Source organism: Heteronotia binoei, chromosome 1 (assembly GCF_032191835.1).
Source record: "Heteronotia binoei isolate CCM8104 ecotype False Entrance Well chromosome 1, APGP_CSIRO_Hbin_v1, whole genome shotgun sequence".
In the NCBI taxonomy this organism is placed as follows: domain Eukaryota; kingdom Metazoa; phylum Chordata; class Lepidosauria; order Squamata; family Gekkonidae; genus Heteronotia; species Heteronotia binoei.
In genome coordinates, this window is record NC_083223.1 from 204,992,061 (window position 1) to 205,018,791 (window position 26,731).

Here is a 26,731-nt window from a genome sequence, read left to right on the forward strand (position 1 = left end):
ACTTGCAGGACTATGTACCTTAGACTAGGGGGGGAGGAGTGTAGTGTCTTGTGCTTTAACAAAGCACCACATTGCCCTGCAGTAAAGGGCGACCAGGGGAAGTTCCTTGGTCACCCTGCACAGCGCGGGAAGTTTGACTGGCCAGGATTGGGCTGGACAGCTAGGGGGCTGTTCCGGGATAAATGTATATAAAGCGGGTCCCAGCCCGCGTGAGTCAGTTCCGTAATGTACCTTCTAATAAAGCATGTTGCCTTCTACACATCTCGTCACTGAGTACATTACAATATCAGATAAACGTTTATAAAAATCAGTTGGCAGGCAGAAAATCCAAGTAATAAATAAGAACAAGAACATAAGAGACGCCACGTTGGATCAGGCCAATGGCCCATCCAGTCGAACACTCTGTATCACACAGTGGCCAAAACACACACACACACTGTGGCTAATAGCCTCTGATGGACGTCTGCTCCATATTTTTATCCAATCCCCTCTTAAAGCTGGCTATGCTTGTAGCCACCACCACCTCCTGTGGCAGTGAATTCCACATGTTAATCACCCTTTGGGTGAAGAAGTACTTCCTTTTATCCATTTTAACCTGACTGCTCAGCAATTTCATCGAATGCCCACGAGTTCTTGTATTGTGAGAAAGGGAGAAAAGGACTCCTTTCTCCACTTTCTCCACCCCATGCATTTTCTTGTAAACCTCTATCAAGACATCCCGCAGTCGACATTTCTCCAAGTTAAAGAGCCCCAAGTGTTGCAACCTTTCTTCATAGGGAAAGTGTTCCAAACCTTTCATCATTCTAGTTGCCCTTTTCTGGACTTTTTTCAATGCTATAATATCCTTTTTGAAGTGCGGTGACCAGAATTGCACACAGTACTCCAAATGAGACCGCACCATCGATTTATACAGGGGCAATATGATACTGGCTGATTTGTTTTCAATTCCCTTCCTAATAATTCCCAGCATGGTGTTGGCCTTTTTTATTGCAATCGCACACTGTCTTGGCATTTTCAGTTAGTTATCTACCACGACCCCAAGATCTCTCTGTTGGTCAGTTTCTGCCAGTTCACAACCCATCAACTTGTATTTGTAGCTGGGATTCTTGGCCCCAATGTGCATTACTTTGCACTTGGCCACATTGAACCTCATCTGCCACGTTGACGCCCACTCAACCAGCCTCAACAGATCCCTTTGGAGTGCCTCACAATCCTCTCTGGTTCTCGCCACCCTGAACAATTTAGTGTCATCTGCAAACTTGGCCACTTCACTGCTTACTCCCAACTCCAGATCATTAATGAACAAGTTAAAGAGCATGGGACCCAGTACTGAGCCCTGCGGCACACCACTGCTTACCGTCTTCCACTGAGAAGACTGCCCATTTATACTCACTTTCTGCTTCCTATTAATTAGCCAATTTTTGATTCACAAGAGGACCTGTCCTTTTACTCCATGACTCTCGAGCTTACTAAGGAGCCTTTGATGAGGAACTTTATCAAAAACTTTCTGGAGGTCAAGATAAACAACATCTATTGGGTCCCCTTTGTCCACATGCTTGTTCACCCCCTCAAAGAACTGTAACAGGTTAGTGAGGCAAGATCTTCCCTTACAGAACCCATGCTGAGTCTTCCTCAATAACTTGTGTTCATCAATGTGCCTACTCATTCTGTCCTTGATAATGGTTTCTACCAACTTTCCCGGTATTGAAGTCAGACTGACTGGCCTGTAATTTCCCGGATCTCCTCTGGAACCCTTTTTAAAGATGGGGGTGACATTTGCTACCTTCCAGTTCTCAGGAACGGAGGCAGATTTCAATGAAAGATTACATATTTTTGTCAGGAGATCCACAAGTTCAACTTTGAGTTCTTTCAGAACTCTTGGATGTATGCCATCCCGACCTGGTGACTAATTAGTTTTTAATTCGTCAATCACTTGTAGGACCTCCTCTCTTGTCACCTCAATCTGACTCACGTCTTTCAATACCCCTTCCAAAAGTAGTGGTTCTGGAGCGGGCAAACACTTCGCGTCTTCCACAGTGAAGATGGAGGCAAAAAATGCATTCAGCTTCTCAGCCATTTCCCTATCCTCCTTCAGTAATCCTTTGACCCCTTGGTCATCGAAGGGTCCCACTGCCTCCCTGGCTGGTTTCCTGCTTCTAATATATTTGAAGAAATTTTTATGGTTGGTCTTTATGTTTTTTGCAATATGCTCCTCATAATCCCTTTTTGCCTGCCTGATTACAGTCTTGCATTTGATTTGCCACAGCCTGTGTTCCCTTTTATTAATCTCACTTGGACTAGCTTTCCATCGCTTAAAGGAGTCCTTCTTACCTTTTACAGCTTGCATTACTTTGTTTGTTAACCATGCAGGCCTTCTCTTATACCTGTTTATGCCTTTCCTAACTTGTGGTATATATTTTATCTGAGCTTCTAGGATTGTAGTTTTAAATAGCCTCCAAGCTTCTCCAAGGATTTTGACTGTATTTTCCTTTCCTTTCAGTTTCCTCTTCACATGCCTCCTCATCTCAGAGAATTTACCCCTTTTGAAGTTAAATGTGGTTGTGCTGGTCTTTTGTGGCAATTCCCTATTTATACAAATGGTGAAATCAATAACGTTATGGTCACTGCTCCCAAGCGGTGCGATCACTTTTACATCTCTCACCAGGTCTTGGGCATTACTTAGGACCAAATCCAGGATCACCCCATCCCTGTTAGGTTCTGTGACCATCTGCTCCATAACTCAAGAACACTTCTTATATTGGCAGGTTAGTATTGTAATATAAAAACAAATAGTGTTTTCCTCACACTGGATAAAATTCTTAACTAGAAAGACTTTGAAAGTTGATTTTGGCTTTTCAAAATATTTTTTTCCACACACTATCTCACTCACACAGTGGACTGACTGAACTTGTCACAGATCTTCCCTTCACAGACCCTTTCCCCCAGCAACTTAGATCTCCTCTTGACTGTTAAGCTAGTACCTCATTCACTTGTGTTCCCTTACATAGCTAGGATGTCTGTCTGAGTTCTGGGATTTCCACATAGCCACAAGAACCTTTTGTCCTTCTCACAGTGTGTGAGAGTTGGTATTCTATCTAAGAACCAGGAGTCTGCCCTCTTCCCTGACAGAACTCATCAGCAGAGATTTTTAGACTCACTCTGCCTTGTGACACTTTGTGCCACAGCCTTGAGAGTTTTCCCCAGAAAGAGCTTTTGTTGTTTGTTGATTGACGAAATAAACTCTCATACAGACAAGAGCTCTAAATCACAACCAACTCTGTCTCATAAACTGAACTGAACACTCGATCAGTCTGCTCTCAGCTCCAAACTCTTCTTCAAACTGAAAACTGAGGAGATTTCCCCCCTGGCTGCCTCCTTCCACTTGATACATTCGTTACCATGGAAGCGGCAAGCCAATCAGAGTGAGCTTCTCAACTCTCACTCAGGCAGACTGCTTTTCAGCCCTTTACAACTGCCTATTCCAATATGAACCTGCCCAACCATTCCAAAATTGTGGAATTTTCTCCCTAGGGAGATTGTCTATCCTTCTCATCTGTGCATGCAAGTGGGTGAAGACATTTTTCTTTAGTTTGACATTCCTTACTGACCTTCCTTCCTGCTTATGCTTTAATTGCTGTTGTATATGTATATAATTTTTAAAGTTGATTTCTAATGTCTTTTTAACTGTTTGTTGGCTTGAAGGCTGTTGTGCCTGCCCCAGACCCAGCCCTTGCTAACTCAGAGCAGGAGCCACCTGAAACTGATCAGGCCACACCGGGCCCTAGCTCAGCCCCCGCCCTTGCTAACTCAGAGCAGGAGCCACCTGAAACTGATCAGGCCACACCGGGCCCTAGCTCAGCCCCCGCCCTTGCTAACTCAGAGCAGGAGCCACCTGAAACTGATCAGGCCACACCAGGCCCTAGTGCATCCCCTCCTGAATCACCACCTCCTGTAAGCCGGCTACGTGAGAAGAGGCGACAGGAGTTCAGAAACAGACGGAGAGATGCACGCATGCGTGGGAGGAGAGATCTCAGCCCGGAGTACTAACAAGTTAACAAGCCAGCACAGTATATCTGTAACCCTGACCTCAAGGCAAACTGTGCTGGCAACGAACGATCCTCCTGGGACGTGACCACGCTCTGCACCCTCTTGCTTGCTGCAAGAACCCGTGTAACTCCTGACCCGGCCTGAACCTTGGACTTGAACTTCTGGACTCTGACTTTGCTTCGTGGACTGACCTAGGTAATTGGCGTTGTTTTCTCTGGCTTCCGACCCCCTGCATTCCTGCGACCAAGCTTTCTGTCTCCTCCTTCGGCCGGACTGATTTACGGTGTTGAAATAATTGGACTGTTTAACGACCACCCCCGCGCTCCTCCCCAGCCGGCTGACAGAGTTCTGGCCAGCTGCCGGACGTTGGCAGCCGTCGTTCCTTATCTGCAACCCGGGCCCTGTCAAAGGCCCAAATTGAGTGGGAAAGTGGGATAAAAACATTTTAAATTAATAAATAAAAATAAAAAATGGGGTCTAATGCAAAGGACTAAATAACACAGGATAATAGAAAATAATATGCATTTAGCAATGATTCATTGTATTCATAAGGAATATAGTTCAATCTACCCATGAACTGCAGTATTCTTCATTACAAAAAGAATTACACTGCAACAAAAATTCACTTCTCTCAAGTCACATTTTATGGTTTCCCTTTCCAGTTATAGGTCTGTAACTGTTTTCAAGAGACATGATGACCTTTCTTTTTGGTCCTTTTGATTATCTAATTCTACATTTTTAGACAGTGACACATTTCTGGGTTGGAATTTAATGAAAATCAGAAAGATCAACAAAACAGCAGGCATTTCTCAACTGTAAACAACTTTTCATATTTGGAAGTAATGTTTTTGCTATATGGTGAATAAGATTATAATAGTAATCAGGCTGCCACTTTCAACATTGCAAAAAACCAGGCTCAGTAAAATAAGGCAAGAGAAACTCATGTTTTGAAAATGAGCTACAAATGTTAGTACAATGTATTTTGGAGGAATTTAAAGAGATACTGAATCTTTGCCAGGTCCTGATGTTTGCCTGGTCCTAGGAAGTTTCCAAAAATTTTATCAGTCTCAACAAAAACCTGAAATATGTCACGCTGAAGAGTAATTCACAACTACCTCTGTTGATCTGAGCATATGGATCACATTGATTCTTACAGAAACCAGGGAAATGGTAAAGCTGTCACCTGAATTACTTCACCCTGTTTATTTGTTTATTTATTTCCATAGATTTATAAGCTGCCCTTTTCCATAGTGGGCTCAGGGCGACTTCCAACATAATAAAACAATCCAAACAGTTTAAGAACAATTAAAACAGTTAAAACAGTTTAACTCCATACATTTCATATGATCAACGCCATACACTGAAATCACAGGCTATACAATAAATTGCAAAAGTGGTAAATAAACTGGCGATCACATCTTCAGTAAAGACTGAATAGGCCTGCAGGTCACTGAATTACCAAGTATGCATAAACAAATCTCAAGTTCTTGGAGAATAATATTTTCCAATGTTTTAATAAAATACTAATTTCAAAGTACTGATAATTCCTATGAAGTTTTCCCCAGCCATACATGTCCAACCAGAAATCAGCCAACGCGGCACTTCAAAGACACTTAGGTTTTTATTTATTTATTTAAAATGTTTGTAAATGACTTTTCTCCTAATCAATGGCACACAAAATGGCTTACATCACTAAAATCAGCTAAAATCTCAGTTTGCAGAAATACACTACAAATAAATACCTGTGGGTAGCTAGTCCACAGGTTATAAGGACTATCTTGAGCCCTTAGGGGATGGGAGGTACGAGGGAGGAGGAAGGTGGTCAGCTGATGCATGACCTCACAAAAAGGGGAGGCTTTGCAGTGACCATAAAGGCAGGACTACTGCGAGAGCCAATAGAAAGTTCATTGGTGTCACCTAATTGGGTGCCCATTTCTGACCAATGAACAGACTTGGATCCTGGATACCTGAGTGAACTTTCAGGTTGAAATGGACCAGGGTGGGGATGTACCAAGGGGATAATAAAGAGAAGAATGGAGGAAATCACTGGGTGGAGGTATGCTTGAGTTATCTAAAAGGATGACAATAGAGGGCCAAATTGTTATCTAAGGTAACACGCAGTTTACACAAAGGAACTTGGCTTTGGCTGAAGATGGTCTTCCTCTTCTTCTGTCTTCTTCTTTGTGCCAGTCTTTGTCTTGAGTTCCGCTGGACAAAGACAGTGGTGGTTGGGCGATTAGCCACGCCTGGGATGGGTTGATTACCTACAATCACTGGTGACATCTGGTGAGTATGTGAGCTGGTCGCTTCGCTGGAATGGAGTCTGGCCTGGTAGGAAGATGGCTGTGTGTGCTGTTAGCCCTCCACGGTGGATTCCATGGTCAGTGCTTCAAAACGGTTCGCCTGGATAGCTCCTGGCAGCGCAGTCTTGTACCAGTCTCAAGTGCCTCTGTAGTGTTGTGGCTGCTAGTACCACATAAGTCCCTTTTGCTCCTGGATAGGTTTACTCACACTCTCTGGCCAGACGTGTGTGAGCTACTTTTCCAGGTGCTCTGGCAACTAAGTTGGTGACTATGATGTTCTGCAAGGTGTTTTTCCTCACAGCTGACCCACCTTCCCTCTCCATGGACAGCCCAAGACTAGCTGGTTGCTATATTTGGGGCCAAGCAAGAGTTTGGCAAGGGGTTGCCAGTTTGGCCAAGTGTAGAGCCCTTTGTTTGCCTGTTCCATGCTGTCTATGGAAGCCTAGCACAGTCCACTTTCAAAATTGTCAGAATATTGACATAATAAGTATGACATAGATAAGTCATTTAATGAATTTAAATTATTTAAAATAAAGAAAAAACTAGTTGACCCATTTTCCATTGCCTGGTGTCTTCATCTGGGGGTGCTGCTGGGGCAAATGAGGCTCTCAGATCGTGAAGAGCTTGAACTGATCATAAAAGCAAATTGCCAGCCAAAGTAATGCTCTTAAACGCAATGTGTTCAAAATGTTTAACCCTGTCAGCAGTATAAATGCTGCATTCTGCATCAGTTGTAGCTTTTGTATTGTCTTGAGCAGTGAGCAATGCTGAAAATTATATGATTCTTTGCCTACCATAAGCTCACTTAGATGCTTCTCCACTAGCATATAGCTGACTTTATTTTTATTACATAACATCCAAAACAACTCTCTTTAAACGTGTGTTTTAATTAGCCTGCATGTTTTTTTTCTGTATATGTACAGGGTGTCAGAGAGATATCTTCCAGTTTCACAGCTAGGGGTAGCTGTAGTCTGAAGACATAAATCAGTGTTTTTCATTTTTTGTACAAGATTTTGAACATCCACAGGGATCTTTTTACATAGAAGTATGTGGATTTCTTGGCATGAAATAAATGTTGAATGCATATTGAAGTGGTTTTCTGGCTCACATATGTCCACATCATAGATATGTGGCATATCCATAGATGGTGGCATAGCAAAGCACTCAGGCAGCTTCTTCACTGCTAGCTAGAAGCAAGTATCTTAGGGCCTTGCACATGCCTTTATCCAGAGTTACTGAGAATGTACACTACTGCATGCTGAGCCACCTGGGGCTACACATTGAAAAAATTCCCAAACTATAATATTTTCCCATGTTCCATTACAATTTATCCTGGGACCTTATATATGCAAAGCATGTGTACAGCCACAGGATCTCCAATTCCAAAACATATAGACACTTACAAGAGGCCCCTCATGAGAAGTCACAAAAACTAGAAGACCACTGTCAGTCCTAATGAGCAAATTATGTTTGATTTTAACCTATGTCAATGAGATCTCAAATTTGGGACTGAGATTAGTTCACACAATTTCTGGCTGAAAATTCTGTGTGTTCAGTGTTCAAGACACTGAACTCAGAGAATTACAAGATATTGAACATCCATGACTGCCGGTCAGCATAATTTTTTTTAAATTGAGGGCTCACATGGCTACTGTTTTTTAAAAAAAAATCTGCACTGGATAGATGATCATGGGTCTTCTGGTATCTTGTCTATCTTGGCCCCACAAATTTTCATACAAGTATGCTTGGTTCTTGATACCCTCTTGTATATACTAAATTGCAAACTGAGCATTATTTGAATTGATCTTATATTATTTAAAATGTTATTTCTCATTAAGGCACTAAAAGGGAAGTTTGGCTACTTAATGATTAACATCTGTTTTTTTTTTTCATGGGCACCTAGGAATACATGAAATGGTTTCAATTGCCCATCACAAGACTTCCTATATTTTCAGAGACCTATGGTCATTTCATTGTGTAAGGAAACTTGAGCTGAGATGAGGAATGGATAACAGTAGCTGTCAGAAAGGTTCTGTTAAGCATAGGCCAAATAAGATTTAGTAAGATTTAGAACTGTTGCTTCCAGAGAAAAGCACTTTAGTTTAAAAAACACACACACACACCTAGCATGCACTCCTTATTGCAGACTACAAATTCTGAATGTGTACTCAGGAAGATAAGACTTCAAACACAGAAAAAAATAGTGTCGACACAGAAATCTAGAAAGGGAAAGGGGGGAGTGCTGTATTTCCCAAGGAAGTGTGCTTACATGTGAATTCACTGTAAAAAAAATCATTACTGTGTTTCTGCCCTTCTTCATGTCCCCCCAGGGATAGGCATTAGTGTTCAAGTAGGATTAGCTGCATGACTGTACATAGCCTTATTTCCTTCCTGTACCAGATGAACATCAATATTGTATGTTATGAAAAAGACAGAACCCTCAGCAAGCTACAATTCCCAGGCCTTCTCTTGGGGAGAATCCTTGATAGTTAAAGTGTTGCAAACTCCAGTGTCCAGAAAATACCTGGAGATTTTGGAGTTGAAGCCTGGGGAAGGGAATGTTTGAGGAGGGGAGGGACCTCAGCAGGGTACAGTGGCATACAGTTCACCCTTCAAAGCCACAATTTTCTTCAGGGGAACTGATCTCATCATCTCAAGATCAACTGTAATAGAAGAAGATCTCCATGCCCTACCTGGAGGTTGGCAACCTAAGGTTGTCACCTTCCAGTTCATCATTCACAGGGAAATGAAAGAATGCTGGTATTGGGTAAAAGCAGTCCCAGATTCCCACACCAAAGGATAGGGAGGACTGGCCATTTAACTTACAGGGAAAGTTACCACTGAACCACTATCTCTCTGCTAATGGCCAAGAGAAAGCAGAGCCAAGCCCCAGCAACTCTGTCAGCATCTTTGGGCCACTTTGCTTAGAGTCTTCATCAGTAATACCATATGGTAACAACTCACCCAGTCATCTCTTTCTGCACTGCTGCTAGTTTGGAGGAGGATGCAGTGGGTGAGTTAATGCCCACTGACAGCCCTACTGATCTGAGTGGCCCTGAAGCAGTAGCTTGTAGCACCACAGAGGCCACTCAGCTTGGCTTTCCACAATGGTCTCCTTGATGAAAACTGAAGAGCTAGGGCAAGGCTCCCTAACTCACCTTCCAATCCCAGTTTTTCCCCGAAGCTTCTGCTACCATCATACAGAGATACAGCCTTTCATGAGACTGCTTCTGTCTTCATCTGTAGAAGACAGTAGCTGCCTCAGTTAAAGATGTTAGAATAGGTGGTTGCTAGGGATGCTGGGCTACTGGTGGGACCTGGGGATATCCCAGGATAGCAGCTCATATCTAGACTACAGAGATCAGTTCTCCTGCAGAAACTAGATGATTTGGAGGGTAGACTCTGTGGAATTTACCCCACTGAGGTCCCTATCCTTCCCAGGAACCACCCCAAAATCTCCAGGAATTTTCCATCCTGGATCTGAGAACCCTACCCCCCATCCCTAACCAGTTACCAAGAGAAACCAGGAAACCATATAATTTGCCCCTGTTTTCTACCTTATAATTGCAGTTCCCAACCTCTCACTGGAGGCGGGGGTTCCCCTGCTTTTGGGGCCTCCAACCTGCTGGTACAGGATTGGCTGGTGGGTGGAGCTCCACCCCTGAAGAGCTCTATCACACCAGACATAACCCGGCACAATGACATCATGCAGAAGTGACATAATTGTACTGGGCATGTCACTTGGAGACGCTGTAGCATTTTGGTTTAAAAAACCCCTCTATGGTGCCATATGGAAGTCCCCCAGCTGGCAGCCAGGCAAGACCTTGCAACCCTATGACCATTGTGTAGAAAAGACGTCAGACTACTTTACACTACATGCATAAGTCACATTTTTCTTGAAAAATGCCAGAACAGTGATTTTCAATTTTTTGATATTAGATATTCTATTTAAAAACAACAACAACAACAACACTAAAATTCTAAGAACAGGTCAGGCTTATGTTCACCAGGTGTCCATTATGTAGCATTTGCCAAATTTCAAGGAACAGATATTTCTTGCTGTTGAAAGATGCCAGAAGGGAACTTTCCTTTCCTATTGCTCTGTACATACTCATATTATGTTTGAATATTTAACTCAATATTTTAGGAAACATATAGCTAGCTATAAGCATGATTTGGTTTTCATCTATTCAAACAGGCACTCATATGAAGCAATTGACTTTCAGTTACTTCTTATATGCTCCACTGTATGCCATAACATCAAACTCATATTATGTACAACAAAAAATATTAATAAATAAAATGTAGGATGAAAATGCTTATATGATCTGACATTTAAATACTGATAAAATACATTTATATGATGCATTTTTTAACAGAAAAGCCAAAGGACTACCGGTTCTGCAATTCTGCACATACCTAGACTTCTCAAATTCCACTGGGATCTAAATAACCTAGGTGCACAGGGCTGATTTCAAGATAATGAATTAGGATTAGTTTATAACTAAAACATTGTTCAAATATTGACATATATATTACACTATCTAGGAGCACTGAAAATAGACATGCTTGTTTCCCAAATATTTAACAAATTGTGGAGTTAAGCATAATCTTAATGTAGCATTTTGCATTCATAAATCAAATAGAAACATAAAAGTAAAATAGTTGGTTAAGAATTGATAGGTAACTTGGAACTCTCAAGCTTCAGATCAAATCTGAGCTAAGGAATCCAAAGATGTTGAATCAATAGTATGCCCCAATGGACTGTGATAATAATATTTTGATTTGCAGCAAGGATACTTACAATGGAAATGATACCGTGCTTGTAGGTTCATCATTTGGTGATATAATTAGAAATCAGCATTTTTCTTCCTTCTCTGGATATTGTATTTCTTTCCCACTCCTCCTAAAAGTGATTCACTTTGAACCTTTTCATCCAAATAGCATATTTCATTCTTAACTGCATCACAGGGTTTTGGTTGTTGGTTTGTTTGTGGTAGCTGTATTTCTGTCCTAAACAATCAAGCAATTGCACACAAGTCAGTAAGTCATCTGTGGCATTAAATCTATCACATTTGCATGATGATTTACATCTCCAATCTGTTCAACAAGTGATGGCTGATTCCACTGCAAAAATATTCTTCATTGAGGTGCCTGTTATATGTATCCTTTATAAGATTTTTAAAAACGAAACTTGTAAGAAGTAATCCAGAGATTAAAAGACAAGAACCTGAATGAATCAAACAAAATAATCTTATTTGTTTTGTCTTCCTACCCAATTCACACATTATGTGTGTGCTGAGTGCAGTGCCATCTCTACTGCAATAGTATCCAAAGAATTTTTAGACACTCAGCAGGGTTTGAAGTAGATAATATTTTCCATTCTTTAAAGGACAAAGTTTATTTTTAAGGCCCCATGGTCACTAAATAGAATCATGATATAGTTTTTGTTCATGTGTCTCTCCGTGTGTATGTATGGGGGGAGGGTGTGCTAAACAGCTGTTCCTGTGTTATATTATTTCAGATAAATAAAGGCCTGCAATGTGCAAGACTTTTTGAATATGAATTCTTTGCTAATTTTAAATCAATAACAAAATTAATAAATATCTATAAATCAAAAAAAGGATGGCATTTCTCTCATGATTTTCACTTGTCAGGCACTGATATGAAATATGTTTTATAAATATTATTATATTATTTTTATGATGACATCTTTATTCTTTATATACATAAGATCTAATACAGCATCCTGTTTCAAATAGCAGCCAGTTAGATGTGTCAGGGAAGCCTCCAAGCAGTATGTGAATGTAATAGCATTCCCATGTTGTTTGTTAAGGTCTGAATAAGGCTCTGAATAAGGAGTTTCTGTTTAGCTATTGATAAGCTACCTCTGACTAGATGGTACTGCAGCCTATCTATCAGCTGTCCTGCCAGCCTGGTGCCCCCATTAGCAGGATCAGGAGCAGCGCCAGAATTGAGAGGGAAATGGGTTGCAGCCACATCCTCCTTGGCTCTTCCTTGGCAGCCTGGATAGATGCCAGACATCCTCTCATTAATCCACTTGTTGGTGGGCCCTTTTAAAGACGGTGTACTACCAAGCTTTCACAAGCTCTGCTCCCTTCATGAGAAATCAGGAATTATATTGGATATCTTGGTATCTCCATTTCTGCCTGCCTCAGACCTAGGCTTGCCATTTGCCCAATGCTGGAAGGTAAACCCTCAGCCTCAGCTCTAATCCCGTCAAATTGAAAATGCCCAGAAAATGGCCTCCCTAGTGATGTTCTAGGAACTTCCCCATATTTCTGTGGTCTTTATCACAGAGATTAGGGGAAAGTCCTAGAGTGTCACCCAAAAGTGATGTCACATCCACCCCAAACTCTACCTGCCCCAGGTACTATCCTTAATAATTTCCTAGAATTTGTTGAGGCAGTGCTGGCAACACTACTCAGAGCCTCACCAGGACCTTGCTGCTGAGCTGTTGAAATGGTGGTGTTCTGGTGTCCTTTTAAAGGGGAGTTCCTTTGCAGATACCACCCCTTGGTAGCTCCCAGGGAAGTCCAGGGATTCTCCTGCTCACATACACTATGCATTAGTTCTCATCTTTTCCTCTGTTTAAAGAAAAAGTTTCCATATTTTAAAGAAAAAAGTTATTTCCCAGGAAGTAGAGAGAGAATCAAGGGGATCTGCTATCTTGGATGTGATTCTCACTAACAGGGAAGAACTGATTGATGAGGTGGAACTAGTGGCACCCTGTGTGGGAATCACATGGTTGTAATGTTATCTGACCATCTGCACCCCACATAGGCTGAAAACAGGAGCGTGGGAGGATAATGCATCTGGCCACCCAGATTCCATTACGTCTGCAGACACAAGAGCACAAGATCCTTACACCCCTGTTCAACTTTATTTCTGCTCCCTCAGATAAATCTATTCCTGATAACTGTTGAGTTTGTATTAGTAGACTATGCAGGCACAACCTCCTGGTAACTAGGCAGATGTTTCCTGGACAGATCACAAGAACCTGGAAGCCCTAACGGGCCGGAGGAAACTGACCGCCAAACAAATCCGGTGGGTGGGGTTCTTTGCTCAATTTGACTTTGTGCTCAAACACATCCCGGGTTCCAAGAACTTTTTGGCCGACGCTCTTTCACGCTCTTTCATGCTTGCCCCAGCACGAGAGCCAGAGGGAGGAAGTCATACTTAGAGCTCCAACATCTGACACTCAGCTCCTGCTTATCAATGCCTGGCACAGGCCCCAAGTGCACACTCCGTCGTTCTCAATGACCCCCTTCATTGGTAGGCATGGGAGGACAGTTATCACAGGCTGAGCAGAAACATTTGGATGAGTTAAAGTTTTTGATCCAAAAGTCCGGCGGGTCTGTGACTTCTGGTCAACTTAAGTCTCTGTTACAAGAGATTAGTAAGCAATGCCTCTGGTACCCGGAGGGAGGTTCTCTTAAACTTCAGGACTGGGAGAAGATAGGGAAGACCTTTCACACAGAGCCCCGAGCTTGTATTAAACTTCTGCAAGTCTGGCATCAATGCAGGTATGCAGTAGAGAAATTTATGCCCATTTCTAACCCAAGCCAGCTCTCCAAACATTGTCCCCTAAAAGGCACTGGTGTCCAACTTGTGCCCCCTGCCCCTCCTCTTCTTCCTCCTCCTTCTCCCCCTCCTCCACCAACAGATCCACCCATGGGCCCACCATCTAATGCCCCAGGATGCATGGTCTGTGAAGTTTTGGAGAAGGAACTTGATCAGGCTAAATTGGAAGATGTCCCAGAATTGGCAGAAATGTTGTCTATTTGCCCTGTACATTTGACAGGGGAAGAGTTGCCTGACCTTTTATCAGTATGCCCAGTAACATATGCACAGCATGAGAATAGGCAGCAGGTTGTTAACTATACTGTGTTGCCCACTCTGTTTTGAGTGAAATTCAAAAGGCTATCAGAGATATGGGCATAGGGGGAACCAATGTGCAAGGTCTTTTAGAAGGAATCTCTAATGGATACACTGTGATTCCTCAAGATTGGAAAAATATGATGAGGGTGATGTGGGTGTATGTGGTATGGGACAGTGAATATTGCAATCTGGCTAATGTTCAAGGGTGTGGCTCCATTGGGTCTTATACTGATGAACAACTATATGGATCTGGACTATTGAAGCACAAACTGTGCTCTACAACAACAACAACATTTTATTTATATCCCGCCCTCCCCGCCGGGGCAGGCTCAGGGCGGCTAACAACACAATTCAAGTTTAGCTATACATGTTAGATAAAATTACAGTTAAACAACATGAACATTTAATTAAAAATCTGCTTAAGTTTTAAAATTAAATTAAATTAAATTAATAAAAGTGCTAATGCTATGTTTACTTTGCAACCCTTGCTATAGAAGGGCGGTCAGCTCATAGTTTTGCAACTGTCTGTCAAAAGCCACAAGAGCCCTATTTAGACCTTATCAATTGTCTTCAGGCAGCAATCAGAAGACAGGTTGATAATCCTGATGCAGCAGGAGAATTGATGATGAAATTGGCCAAGGAAAATGCTAATTTGGATTCAAAAAGAGCCCCGTAGTGCAGAGTGTTAAAGCTGCATTACTGCAGTCTTGAGCTCTGCTTACGGCCTTCGTTTGATCCCAGTGAAAGCTGGATTCAGGTAGCAGCCTCAAGGTTACTCAGCCTTCCATTCTTCTGAGGTTGGTCAAATGAGTACTCAGTTTGTTGGGGGGGGGAAGTGTAAAAGACACACTTTACTTTGCAGCAGTGCTCAGTGCAGCAGGCTGAGATTGCTGCTAGAGCAATGGCTTTTTCAGCTCTATTCACAACGGCCTTTCAACTTAATAGTTGACACCTTATATGCATTTAATTTGATTCATCAACTTCCTGGTGCATGTATCTATCCAAATTGACCTTAATTTGATTGGCTATATTTTTAAACTTGCAGTTTTTAATTTCTTGTTGTGGGTTACCTCTTTTCTGTTGCACATAGTGGAAGCTATTTTAATCTTCCTGGTGTGATTGCTCAGGGCAAGGCATTTGCTGATAAGACTTTGAAAGATGTTACTTTTCTATTTATTTTTCCTTTCTCAGTCACAGCTATTTTTACAAAAATGCCAAAGCACTAGACAAACAGTTCTTGCTGCTTTTGATCAGGCTCAGCACATTGTGACTCTACTCATCATATTCCTGATTATGCTGTTAACCTGTATGGTTTGCAAACTAACATAAGAACATAAGAGAAGCTGTGTTGGATCAGGCTAGTGGCCCATCCAGTCCAGCACTCTGTGCCATACAGTGACCAATATATGTGTCAGTTTGGTGTAGTGATTAAGTGTGCAGACTCTTATCTGAAAGAGCCAGGTTTGATTCCCCACTCCTTCACTTGCATCTGCTGGAACAGCCTTGGATTAGCCATAGCTCTGGCAAAGGTTGTCCTTGAAAGTGCAGCTGCTGTGAAAATTCTCTCAGCCCCACCCACCTCACAGGGTGTCTGTTGTGAGGGAGGGAGATAAAGGAGATTGTGAGCTGCTCTGAGACTCTTGAGTGGAGGGCAGAACATGAATCCAATGTCTTCTTCTATGCATACACACATGCACATATATATGTATATATATACTGTGGCTAATAGCAACTGATGGACCTCTGCTCTATATTTTTTATCTAGTCCCCTCTTGGGACTGGCTATGCTTGTAGCTGCCACCACCTCCTGTGGCAGTGAATTCCACATGTTAATCACCCTTTGGGTGAAAAAGTACTTCCGTTTATCTGTTTTAGCCTGACTGCTTAGCAATTTCATTGAATGCTCACAAGTTTTTGTATTGTGAGAAAGGGAGAAAAGTACTTTCTCCACTTTCTCCATCCCATGCATAATCTTGTAAATTGTTATCATGTCACCCTGCAGTCAATGTTTCTCCAAGCCAAAGAGCCTCAAGTGTTTTAACCTTTCCTCATAGGGAAAGTGCTCCCTAACAAACTTTGACAAATGGATATTAACCATATAGTTTCCCTGAAACCCTGATACTGTGTCCATGTTTGCATAGACATGTACTCTGGATATCTTTAGGCTATTGCTCACTGTGGTAAAGCCACAAAACATGTCATGGCTCACCTTATTTCTGCCTTTGTGGTAGTGGGCCACTCCTCAAAGTGGGGAATCTGCTACTCATGTCATTGCTCACTTAATTGCTGCCATCACTGTCCTCAAAAACTCAAAAACTCAGGACAGGCAATGGCCCTGCCTACTATTATGCTGGTTTCCAAAAAATTTGTATTCTATGAGACATCAGTCTCAGTCCTGGTATTTCTTATAATTCCACAGGTCAAGCTATTGTGGAACATACTAATCAGACACTGAAAACCACTCTTCAAAAACAATTAAAAGGAGTGAAAATGAGGGTTCCTACCCAAATGCAGGTTCAGAAATAATTGAATTTGGTCTTTGGGCTTATTAAATTGGAATGGTCCAGCTCCCCTTATTACCTGGGGGTGCAGGCATGCTGCTGTGTTTTCTCTTGCATGTCTTTTGTGGGTTCTGGCACATTGTGTTTGCCCAGCTAAAGATGGCATGGCATCAAGGTCTCCCAAATCTGATTCCTAATTTCAATCTCAGCCTCAAACAAGAGATTGTGCAATGCCCACACACCCAGACAGCTCGTGATATCACATGGGGGGATGTGAAGCGTCTAACTAATCAAGCTCAACAAACGCTGAAAGAGGCTGGGCAAGAGCCTTCTCCAGAGAATTTGGTGGCTGCTGTTTTTGCAGCTCACAATGATTTTTTGTTGTTTGTGTTTATGTATTTTGTCTCCTATCAAGGCTATTAGTTTTACATTTAACACAGTTTTCTATCTTACTTTGAACTTACCCAATTTTTCATTCATTTAAATCTGAAAATTCCTTTTGTTGTTAGTACTGAATTTTTATTTTCTGAAAAGAACAGTGTTTTAAAATTCTACCTCACAAATTTTGGTTCCTACATTACCTCTTTTCATTTGAAGTTATAGCATGTGTTATAAAAGAACATCTGTACCCTTCCTTGGATAAAACTACCATCTCACTGTGCATCTTCTCTCTTAAGTCTTGAAAAACTAATACTTTGTTTTACCAGTGACCCAATTATTCCCAGTGTCGTGTTTCTCATAGAAATACCTTTTCTAGATTTGTTGGTAATTCACTAGGCAGAATTCCTGAAAACTCTTGGTCTTCATTAGAAATCTGGACTTTAATAATGTTCTGCATTCCTCAAACGTATATCTTCATTTGCTCTCTTAATGTCATTTATAGTTATGTTCCATCTATGAACTGTACATATCAATCTTCCTATTTAGCTATTTGGTGAACCTCTTACCTGTGGAAAGAGGCATCTACATGCTTATCTATCCTATTTTATGTCTCCCTATAGTGTCTTGTTAGAGTTTGACCTTTTCTGAGTGTTTTGTTTAGAAAATCCTTTCTATATGGATGTGCACTAGCCTGAATCATGAGAAGTGATGCATAGGTTTATATTGTGGATTTGTATTCTGCATAATGTATGGTGTATAAAATTTGCCCTTTAACAATGGAAAGGTAGAGCCCTTGTCAAACTAAAACTCCATCTGAGGAGGAGGAAGTCTCCAGTCCAAAACAAGTGTGGTAATTTAGCTAATGTGTGCAACCCTATCTCAACAGGGTTGAGCTCAAGTTATGGCAATTTGTGGATAGCCAAGAAAAGCTTTAAAGTGAAAAAGCACCTATTATTCTTGTTTTGTTTGTTTGTTTCTCCAAGTATGTTTTCCAGGCTCTTCCATATCTACCCAGAGGTCCTGAAATTTGCCTGGTCATGCCTCATTGATGTTGGAAGGAAGGCCTCCCCCAGAACCCCATCCAAACTGAGTTATGGAGAAAACTTATTTCCAGGGAAATTCCTCTGCCTAGCAAAAGGCTGGTTGCCCCAACTGATCACAACAGCAGCCCCACTGCCACTTCCAAGTTGTGCTTCCAGGAAAAGGAATTCCTTTTGGCTGCAATAGAAACAGATTTCCCTGTGAAAAGATTGCCATGCATTGAGCACGCAAACTCTCCATGAACTCAAGAAAGAAGACCTTTTGTTAGACTAAGGGAGGAGGGGAACAAGGAATTAGTCAGGAAATGGTTTTTGTATTGTAATAATGTAGCCAGTATGGACTGCCCATCTCTGGCAATGCTCTTACCTATGTTAATGTAGCCAGTATGGACTGCCCACCTTTGGCAATGCTCTCACCTATGTTTGAATGTGTCATCCTGATCACCCCTACCACAATAAGTTGCTTGCCATAAAGGCACATGAATTTATTCATTTTATAGCATGTCACTTGCATATGTCCCTCATTGTTGCTTATGTGCCTAGAAATTGAAATGATAGCTAGTAATGGTTATTGATAAAGAATTGTCAATACCAAGACACATAGCTTTCCCTCATGCATGTAGAGCTTACTTTTTGGTGGCTGACATTTCTAAGCCCTTTCCCTTTGTCCCAACTGTGTCTCAACCCTGGTTGTTTGAAATCTGAATGGCAGTGTATCATGAAAAGTGGCACACATCATCCAATTAGGCAGTACAAAAAAAGGGGGAATTGATACCAGAGTGCTGCCAAATAAAAAGGGTAGCCCTGAAATACATGGGGGACCCTCTCAAGCTAGTCTGTGTGCCCAGGAAGTCCCCATGATGGAGACCAGGAAAATTCCATACTGGAAGGCTGGGCTGCAAAGCCAAGGCATGCCTCTGAGTGACTTTTCCCCCTACATACACACACACATTTTCTCTAGATGGAACAAACACATCTTCTCTAAATGGAATGATCCTGAGATGTGCCTGTGTAAGTGAATAATCCCAAAACTGTCTCTCTCCTCCTGTGGTTCATCTTTACCCTGTCTCTGTCCATCCTTACCCCATGGAAGTGTCATTTCACTCCCTTCTGGGAATGTCGAAACCAAATTGTCACTTAACTACCTTTCCTGAGTGGTCACACAGAATTATGATCACACAAAATTGCCTTAATAAAATAAGCTTTCAATAAATAAATAAAAAAGAGTGAAATGTGGGGATCACGTGGTTGTAATGCTATCTGACCATCTGCACCCCACATAGTCTAAAAACAGGAGCGTGGGAGGATCATGCGTCTGGCCACCCAGATTCCATTACGTCTGCAGACAAAAGAGCACAAGATCCTTACACTCATGTTCAACTTTATTTCTGCTCCCTCAGATAAATCTATTCCTGATAACTGCTGAGTTTGTATTAGTAGACTATGCAGACACGACCTCCTGGTAACTGGGCAGATGTTTCGTGTTTGGGTGACTTCAGTGTGATTGCAACATGTATAAAAATAAAGGAACCTTGCTCAGAAGGGCAAGATTCTTCTTCTTCTCCCAACACCCATGTCAAGTGATCATTCCTACACCCTGGTTCGTAGTGACCATGTGATTTTGGAATTTACAGTCTTGGGGAAGGGAAAAGCTGTATGTAGTCAGACATATAGGTTAGACTTCAGGAAAGCAAATTTTGACAAATATAGAATTTAGACAAACTTAGGGCTCTTTGACTTGGAAAAACATTGACTGAGGTGTGATATGATTGAGGTTTACAAGATTATGCATGGGAGAAAGAAGAGAACAATACAAGAACTCAATTGAGTGAGTACTCAATGAAATTGCTGAGCAGTTGGGTTAGAATGGATAAAAGGATATACTTCTTCACCCAAAGGGTGATTAACACCTTCAAGATGGGACTGGTTAACATATTTATTATTACTATTTATTTATTACGTTTAATTTCTATCCTGCCCTCTCCGCAAGTAGACTCAGGGAGGCTAACAATCAGTTCTATAATGCAACCAATAAAATACAAAAACCAATAAAATATAATTTAAAACATTTTGTGGTGCTATACAACTTTGATATGGCGGGATCTTTCTTTTTTGCTGTTAGTGTTCTTTTGATAAACATATGGAACAAAGATCCATCAGTGGCTATTAGCCACAGCTTATTGTTGGAACTCTGTCTGGGACAGTGATGCTCTGTATTCTTGAAGCTTGGCGGGGGGGGGGGGCAGTGGGAGGGCTTCTAGTGTCCTGGCCCCACTGATGGACCTCCTGATGGTGCCTGGGTTTTTTGGCCACTGTGTGACACAGAGTGTTGGACTGGATGAGCCATTGGCCTGATCCGACATGGCTTCTCTTATGTTCTAATGAGTGATGCTGATTAAAATCCCATGGTCAGAAACACTTAACAAGAAGAGAGTTCAAAAGGGGTGGGAGTTTCTTAAAAACAAAATATTGAAGGCACAATCACAAATTATTCCTATGAGAAGGAAAACTGGGAGGACCCTAAAGAAGCCAAGGTGGCACCATAAAAAGTTCTCTAAAGACCTGAGAAATAAAAAAGACTCATTTAGGAAATAGAAGGAGAGTCTTATGACCAAGGATGAATATAAATAAATAACTAGTGCTTGTAGAGAAAGATTTAGGAAAGCTAATGCTCAGTATGAGCTTAGACTACTGAGAGATGCTAAAAAACCAAAAAAGTGGTTTTTTCTTATGTTCAAAGTAAGGAAAAGAGCAAGGACATGTAGGCCCCTTGTTAAGACAGGAAAGTGAAATTGTAACAGATGATGAAGAAAGGGTAGAATTGAGAGGAAAAGGATGTCTATTTTTCTAGCCTATCTAGCCTCTCCAACTCTCTTGTAGTCTTCCTCTGTAGTCTGAGGCAGGAGAGAGCATGAAGTCCTTGACTTTCAACAGAGATCAGATGTAATTCTGAGAGAAATCCAGGCTCTGCACTGAAGTTGGTAACTGTACCAAGTATGCAACTATAAAGCTGTTCTACATAGGTCCTGCAAAACAAAGCTGTTCCGCTAGGTCTTTGGATGAGGCAGTGAGCATCCATTCATCGATCAGTTGGCCTCCCCCCTACTGCCCTCCTGCTTTACTACTCTGCTGGTGCTATATTGTGGTATTATTGTGCTATACTACCTTGCCATCTTGTTGAATTATTTTGCTGCACCTTATGAATGCTGTAATTAGTTTTATTATGATTTTATTGTGATTTTATTTTATTTGATGTACTCCACTCTGAGCCCCCAATGGGGGATTGGGCGTAATATAAATAAACTAATAATAATAATAATCTGTTTGAGGCTGGTGGTGGATAGGTATAAAGTTATTATACTGCATGGCGATCGCTACAGAGGTGACCTGTGGGTCCCCGGATGTAGCTCGCCAGACGCCCCGCCCATCAAGATCTGTGGCGGGAAGTTTGACTGACCAGGATTGGACTGGTCAGACGAGGGGGCAGTTCCGGGTAATGTATATAAGCGGGACCCAGCCCACGTGCTCTCTCTCTTGTGATGTGCTACTGAATAAACCATGTTGCCTTCAACCCGTCTCGATTTCCAGTACATTATAGTGGGCATGGTTTCCTGAGGAGGATTAAGAGTGTGACACTCTAAATAGCCTCAGTATTCACCATACTTCTGACCCTTGCATTTTCCACTCCAGTGAACTCCCATGGTAATGGAAGGGAAAATATGATAAAATTTAACAGTTCTATACGTTTATTTTGTTTTAGCAGTCAGGTAATTTTTTTGTTTTGTGGCTTTCTCTCAAAGTTTTTGCAAATTGTACTGATGCTTGTATGCTCCCTACTTATCAGAGACACTTACTTATACATGGTTTAACATACTTCCAAATCCCTGTACAGTCTGTAATCTATACACATCTTTTCCACAGTACTAATAAGGATACCTTACAAATAGTTTTCCACCTTGAAGGTTTGCTGTAGCCAGCCTGTGAAGAATTATATTGGTTTCAGCTGTTGACTTCAGTGAAACAAAAATCTATTTATGCAGCTGGATCCATTTGTTTTCACAAAAAGAACCAGAAAAACCCACAGGAATCAAGCAACACATTTTAGAGGGGGCAGGGACCTTGTGGTATTGACCGGAAACCTTAATTAAGAGAAGCTGAAGAATGCACATGACATTTCAACTCTACTAAAGTTAAAAAGAAGATAAAATATTTAAGGATTTCATTGTTTTTAAGACTTGGACCACTGGGAATATATACTCCTATGTAAGGCGCACACACAAAAGTTCTTAAAAGGGGGCAAGCTGATAGTCTCAAAAATACTCATGCCAGTCTGCATACATAAATGATAATACTAGCACAGTTACTGGATATTTCATTTCTTCAGGTAGGATTTCCATGGGGTTATGATATGGGCCCTAGAGGGGGGGGGGATATGAATAAGCCTCATCTATCCAAATTTTGATGCTAGTATGGATTCAAGACTATCAGATATACTAGCAGCCCCTGGCATTTTTCTGAAGTTTAAAAATGCACAAGCAGTGTGGTAGAGGGAAGATCACATTCTCTGTTCTTGTTCTCAGCATCCACATGATGATAGAACACTCACATGTAAGGTAACTTCTGTGATCAGGGAACTCATAGAATCATACAGTTGGAAAGGACATCCAGGGTCATCTAGTCCAACCACCTGTACAATGGAGGAAACTCACAAGTGCCTCTCCCACACACATACATTCCAGGATTCCTTGCCAAACTGGCCTGGAGAAAAACTGCTGACCCTAAAGTGCCAATCAGAATTTCCCTGGGCATGTAAGAAAGAGCTTCAAGAACTAAGCATTGATGCAACCCTTCCTGTCCTCCTTCTCATGGTATGCCTAATTCACAGAATCAGCATTGCTGTCAGATGGCCATCTAGCCTCTGCTTAAAAACCTCCAAGGTAGGAAAGCCCACCACCTCCCAAGGAAGCATGTTCCATTGAGGAACTGCTCTAACTGTCAGGAAGTTTTTCTTAATGTTTAGCTGGAAACTAGTTCAATTTAATTTCAACCTGCTGCTTCCGGTCTGACCTTCTGGGGCAACAGAAAACAATTCTGCATCATCCTCTATATGACAGCCCTTCAAGTACTTGATGGTGATCATATCACCATTCACTCATCTCCTCTCTGGGCTAAACATACACAGCTCCTTCAGCCTTTCCTCATAAGGACTTGATCTCCAAAGGACTTGTTACCCTCCTTTGGACACATTCCAGCTTGTTGATATCCTTCTTAAAATGTGGTGACCAAAACTGAACACAATACTCTAGGTGAGGTCTAACCAGAGCAGAGTAAAGCAATACCATCACTTCATTTGATCTGGACACTATACTTCTATTAATACAGCCCAAAATCACAGTCACCTTTTTAGCCACCACATCACATTACTGACTCATGTTCAGTGTATAGTCTATTAAGAATCATAGATCCTTTTGCACATACTACTGCCAAGACAAGTCTCCCCTATCCTATAATTATGCATTTGATTTTTCCTACCTAAATGCAGAACTCTACATTTATCCCTGTTAAAATTCATTTTAGCCTGGTTTTGCAGCCTGTCGAGATCATCCTGTCTTTGTCTTCTACTGAGTTTGCAATCTCTCCCAATTTAGTATATTTAGCAATTTAATAAACATTCCCTCAATTCCTTCATCCAAATCATTTATAAAGATGTCAAACAAAACAGGTCCCAGGACAGATTCTTGAGGCACTGCACTTGTCACTCATCTCCAGAGGAAGAGGAACCATTCACAAGCACTCTTTGGGTGTGAAACTATTATACCCACAGTACCATTCGTGTTGTATCATCTGATTGTTCATTGATTGTTTTATGGTTTTATGATTTTACTATTGGATTTTACTGTTTTATTGTGCTTGTGATCCACCCTGAGTCCATTATGGGGAACCAGTCACAGATCCACCTAATCAGGGGTCATTTTGTAGAAAAATAGGTGGTGGAGCTCATCCAGGGATTGTTATGCAGCTGCACCTACTATTCAATGGACAAGGTGGGAAGGAAGAGGTGGAACTCTCAGAAAGGTTCAGGAGCTGTGCTCCTGTGAGCTCCCGCTGAATCTGAGGCCTGCATTTAATGGTAACAGGATCCAAACCAGATTTTACCAACTTGTCAACAAGGATAGTATGTGGAACCTTGCGAACAAGGATAGTGGAGAACCAGTTTGGTGTAGTGGTTAAGTGTGCAAATGCTTATCTGGGAGAACCAGGTTTGATTCCCCACTCTTCCACTTGCATCTGCTGGAATGGCCTTGGGTCAGCCATAGCTCTGGCAGAGGTTGTCCTTGAAAGGGCAGCTGCAGTGAGAGCCCTCTCAGCCCCACCCACCTCACAGGATGTCTGTTGTAGGGGAGATAGATAAAGGAGATTGTGAGCCGCTCTGAGACTCTGAGATTCGAAGTGAAGGGCGGTATATAAATCCAATTTCTTCTTCTTCTTCTCAAAAGCCTTACTGAAATAAAGATAAACTATATCGACAGTATTCCCCTGATCCAGCAAGAGAGTCACTTTCTCAAAAAAGGAGATCAGGTTAGTTTGATATGACTTGTTCTTGAGAAACCCATAGTAATCACAACTATCCTTTCTAAATGTTCAAGGATCATTCTGTTTTCATGATTTGCTCTAAAACTTTTCCAGGAATAGATGTCAAGCTGATGGGTTGGTAGTGTCACATTCTCAGGGCACAGGCAGGGAGGAGTCCAAAGCCAGTCCAAGGTCAAAGTCCAGGAAGTCAAGCAGGGGCCAAGTCACCAAAGCAAAATCACAAACCGGAATCAGAAGTCAGTGTCCAAAAGCCAAAGGGTCAGTGGTGCCAAGGAATTCAAGCAGGTCAAGATCTGGAATCAGGAAGGAGCATGGATGAAAGTCAGGGAATTGACTTGTTGCTTCCACAAGGTTATCAGGTCCTGGGTGGGAGTTATATGGGAGCCTCAATCAGCCTGCTCCTTGGGTGGCAGCGACTCTGCTAGAACTCGAGGCTGAGAGATCTGAAGCATCGGTGTGCCATGTCTTTGCTCTGAAATTCTTTCCTGAGCCTGCTTCAAACTCTTGAGATGGGAGGGGGAGAGTTTGGAGGAGATTGACTGTCAACAACCGTCACTGGTGCCTGGAATGTGGGGAGAGTGATTGATGGGCCAGCTGCTGGTTGTTTGGCTGAGGAGCTGCCTGGCAACTCTTCCAGGTCTGTTAACCCTTCCAGCTCCCCCTCATCAGGGCTCATGACAGGTAGTTACCCGGATCCTCCTTTCCCTCCTTCTAGAAGATGGGGACAACATTTGCCGGCCTCCAATCTTCTGGCACCTCACCTGTTCTCCAAGAATTCTCAAAAATAATAGAAGAGGCTCAGCAATTAATTCTGCAGATTCTTTTAGTACCATTGGATGCAGTTCATCTGGCCCTGAGGACATAGTTTCATTTATGTGCCACCCCTATGCTGATCCTAGGCTGCCACCCCCTTCCCTCATCATATGTTCTGTTTTCACCATGTTGAACATCACTTGCCTCACAAGAGAAGACTGAGGAAAAGTAGCAATTGAGCATTTCTGAACTTTCTTTATTCTGTTATAATTTCACTTTCCTGTCCTCGCAAGGGGCCTACCATGTCCTTGCTCTTTTTCTTACTTTGAACATAAGAAAAGAACCCTTTTTTGTTGTTTTTAGCATCTCTCAGTAGCCTAAGCTCATACTGAGCTTTAGCTCTCCTAAATCTTTCTCTACAAACACTGGCTATTTGTTTATATTCATCCTTGGTTATAAGGCCCTTCTTCCATTTCCTAAATAAGCCTTTTTTATTTCTCAAGTCTTTAAAGATCTGTTTATGGAGCCACCTTGGCTTCTTTAGGTTCATCCCATTTTTCCTTCTCATAGGAATAATTTTTTATTGCGCTTTCAATATTTTGTTTTTAAGAAACTCCCACCCCTCTTGAACTCCCTTCTTGTTATGTGTTTCTGACCATGGAATTTTACTGAGCATCACTCTTAAGTCCCCTTCCTGTATTAGGACTTCCGGTTCCTCCTGTTTGTTTTCCATACTTTGCACATTAGTGTAAAGACATCAGAATCCATCTTTATACATCCTGAGTTTTTTGTCTTTGTATGTACCTGTGAGTCAATGTTATCTAGCATATGTGCCATTCCCTGCAAAACTTTAGCATTCTTATTTCCAGTTATTGGCATCATACTAGGCTTTCAATTATTGTCATGCTCCCCCATACAATTTAGTTTAAAGCCCTCCATATTAGATTAGCAAGGCTCTTACCAAACACCTTTTTTCACACCACCATGAAGTGCAAACCATCTCCTGATAGAAGAGCTTCATCTTGAAAGTGCAAGCCATGGTCCCAAAATCCAAACATTTCCTGATGACGTAGCCATAGGGTTGCCAAGTCCAATTCAAGAAATATCTGGGGACTTTGGGGGTGGAGCCAGGAGACATTGGATATTGGATTTATATCCCGCCCTCCACTCCGAAGAGTCTCAGAGTGGCTCACAATCTCCTTTACCTTCC

At 41.8% G+C, this 26,731-nt stretch overlaps 1 protein-coding gene across 2 annotated transcripts in view; it reads right to left on the minus strand.

Annotated features, from left to right (window-relative positions):
* KCNK2 (potassium two pore domain channel subfamily K member 2) overlaps positions 1-11,465 on the minus strand; it is a 268,253-nt gene extending 256,788 nt beyond the window's left edge. Inside the window, exon 1 of one of the 2 annotated variants that reach the window (XM_060246797.1) lies at positions 11,155-11,465. In XM_060246797.1, the coding sequence (XP_060102780.1) occupies positions 11,155-11,188 (34 nt within the window). In that variant the 5' untranslated portion in view covers positions 11,189-11,465. The remainder of the gene's footprint in view (positions 1-11,154) is intronic. The other variant, XM_060246807.1, reaches the window with a different exon arrangement.
* Between the last annotated feature and the right edge of the window lie 15,266 nt (positions 11,466-26,731).